Source organism: Vicia villosa, linkage group LG4 (assembly GCF_029867415.1).
Source record: "Vicia villosa cultivar HV-30 ecotype Madison, WI linkage group LG4, Vvil1.0, whole genome shotgun sequence".
In the NCBI taxonomy this organism is placed as follows: domain Eukaryota; kingdom Viridiplantae; phylum Streptophyta; class Magnoliopsida; order Fabales; family Fabaceae; genus Vicia; species Vicia villosa.
Window position 1 is genome coordinate 164216282 of NC_081183.1, and position 2663 is coordinate 164218944.

The 2663-nt window shown below is 40.4% G+C and overlaps 1 protein-coding gene across 1 annotated transcript; it reads left to right on the forward strand.

The window, feature by feature from the left end:
- The first annotated feature begins 637 nt into the window (after positions 1 to 637).
- LOC131598233 (uncharacterized) lies at positions 638 to 2251 on the forward strand. Its single transcript, XM_058870852.1, has 2 exons — positions 638 to 1476; positions 1597 to 2251. The coding sequence occupies exons 1-2, from the start codon at positions 638 to 640 to the stop codon at positions 2249 to 2251; spliced, it is 1494 nt and encodes a 497-aa protein (XP_058726835.1).
- Positions 2252 to 2663: the final 412 nt, after the last annotated feature.

Here is a 2663-nt window from a genome sequence, read left to right on the forward strand (position 1 = left end):
GTTTGTTTATTCCTGTGTTCTTTATACTTTTACTCTTTATATTTACTCTTGTGTTGTTTATGTTTCTTACTCTTGCTTTATCGCTTTTATTTTTTCTGTATATATTCATTTTGGATATGGGAATGATACTTGAGTGAAGCTCTCAACCCGAGCTTTTGAAAAACAAGAGAAAAACATAAGTTAGGAGGTGGTTGTGTAGTGCTAGTCCCCAAGGTGAACACCTTGAATGGCTAATACGAAAACCCCACTTGGAAGAGACTTAGTCATGAGATTTGTCATAAGATGGTTTGCCCATCGCATGACCGAAATCTGATTTTGTCGCTAACTCCAAGGACCTTTAGAACCCGTTCCATCTATGGTGATGTAGACATCTCTACTATCAAAAACCTTAGAGCTAACCTTGTGAGGGGATTTTTGGGTAAAGAACTTAGAACTATCCTAACTTAAGGAGCCTTTCGATAGGTTGTTCTATTACCTTGCTTTGCATCCAACATTGCATGACATATCATTTGCATCATGCATACATCCATGTTGTCCTTGTACCTCATTCCAACTGTCTCTTTCATCCAGTCACCATCAATCGTCAAGCTGATTCCCAGGCATCCTTATCAGACGCGAAGTCTTACTCGACATAAAGATGGAAGACCTTGAACAAGAGAATCATGAATTCCGTGATGAAGTAACTACTCTTCGAGTTGGGGTGGAAAGATTGACTGCTTTGGTGGAAAGCTTAGTGGCTGCTCGGAATCAACCATCACCTCCTTCATCTCCTCGTGCCACTCAAACACAAACTGAAGTCCAGACTACTACGATCTGCGAAGTTTCTACTGCTACTGTTTCTATGGCTCCTATCACTGGTCTCTCTCACTATCAGATGCCTAATGGCTACCCTGGGGGCATGTCTTACAACTTTGTGCCAGAGGGATACCATCCTGTTACTGGAGCTGCTCAAACTACTCCTATAATGACCGTGATTCCACCCCCGGTACATACCGTGCCACAAGCTGAGGAACCCATTTACCAAGTTGAGCCCAATGAAAGAGGTGAAGTTTATGATGATTTCCAAGATCAATTCCAAGAGATGCGAAAGGAGATTAAGGCCCTCAAAGGGAATAATTCATTTGGAAAGAATGCTTATGATATGTGTCTTGTGCCAAATGTGAAAATACCTGCCAAGTTTAAAGTGCCTGATTTTGAAAAGTATAAAGGGAGTTCGTGTCCTCAGAGCCATTTGACCATGTACTGCAGAAAGATGGCCACTCATACTGATGATGATAAGTTATTGATCCACTATTTTCAAGATAGTCTAACTGGTGCTGCTTTGAAATGGTACATGGGATTGGATAGTACTCATATCAGTTCTTTTGATGACCTTGTAGAAGCGTTCATTCGACAATACAAGTATAATGTTGACATGGCTCCTGATAGAGATCAACTCCGAGCCATGGCGCAAAAGGAGAAAGAGTCTTTCAAAGAGTATGCACAAAGATGGCGTGAGGTTGCCGCCCAAATCTCTCCTCCTATGGAAGAAAAAGAGATGACCAAAATGTTTTTAAAGACCCTAAGCTCATTTTACTATGAAAAAATGGTTGCAAGTGCTCCAACCGACTTCACTGAAATGGTGAATATGGGAATGCGACTAGAGGAAGGCGTACGAGAAGGACGATTGATTATGGAATCTGGATCGTCGATTGGAACCAAGAAATATGGAAACAACTTTCAGAAGAAGTGGGAAGATGAGACTATTGCTTTTGCAATTGATGGTGGAGAGTCTCATAACTCACGTTCCTACCGACCCTTAGCTTATCAGCGAGCACCATTCATATCATACGATCAGTATCCATATGTTGCGGCCGCACAATTCAAGCAACCATACCGACAGCCTTGGGCATCTCCTCCTCATAATTCTTCACAAAATGCTCCTCAGAATGCAGCTCAGAATCAGAATCGTCAACGGAATCAGAATAAACCTCAAAGGAACCATCAGAAGGAGGATCGCCGCATTGACCCAATTCCAATGACCTACGCTCAGCTATGGCCATATCTAATCGAGAGTAAAGCAATAGCTCCCAGACCAACCCGACCTGCAAAGTTTCCATTTCCCAAGGAATACAATCCAAATGTCAAGTGTGATTTTCACGATGGGATATCAGGTCACTCCATTGAAGATTGCAATGTCCTGAAGGAAAAAGTTCAAGATCTGGTTGACAAAAAGATACTCTCTTTCAAGGATATTGGTCCTATGCCATGATCAGTGCTGAGACACCAAGAACATTCCTAAAACCAATGGGTCAAAGCAGATCATTGAGCCACTTTTTATCACTTGCATTTACGTTTCTTCGCTTGTTTGCTAAGTGTTTATTTGCTTTTGAACATTGTTAACTTTAATGGTAATATTAATGAAATGAGCATGCAAGTTTTGAATTGGTCCATTCGTATTCACTCTTTCTTCCTTTTATTTTATTTTGTTTCCTAAAAAAAAAAATGAAAAAAATTATGTTTATGTTTCTCCTATTTCCTTTTCTCTACCATACTTTTGTTTAAGCAAGTATTGGAGGATGACGATAAACAAAATACCCAATTTGCATCAGTGTGCTTTCAAATAAAACTTTGTTGATGATGTACAGGCATTCTTTCAAATCCCCAAACACTGGAGATATAAG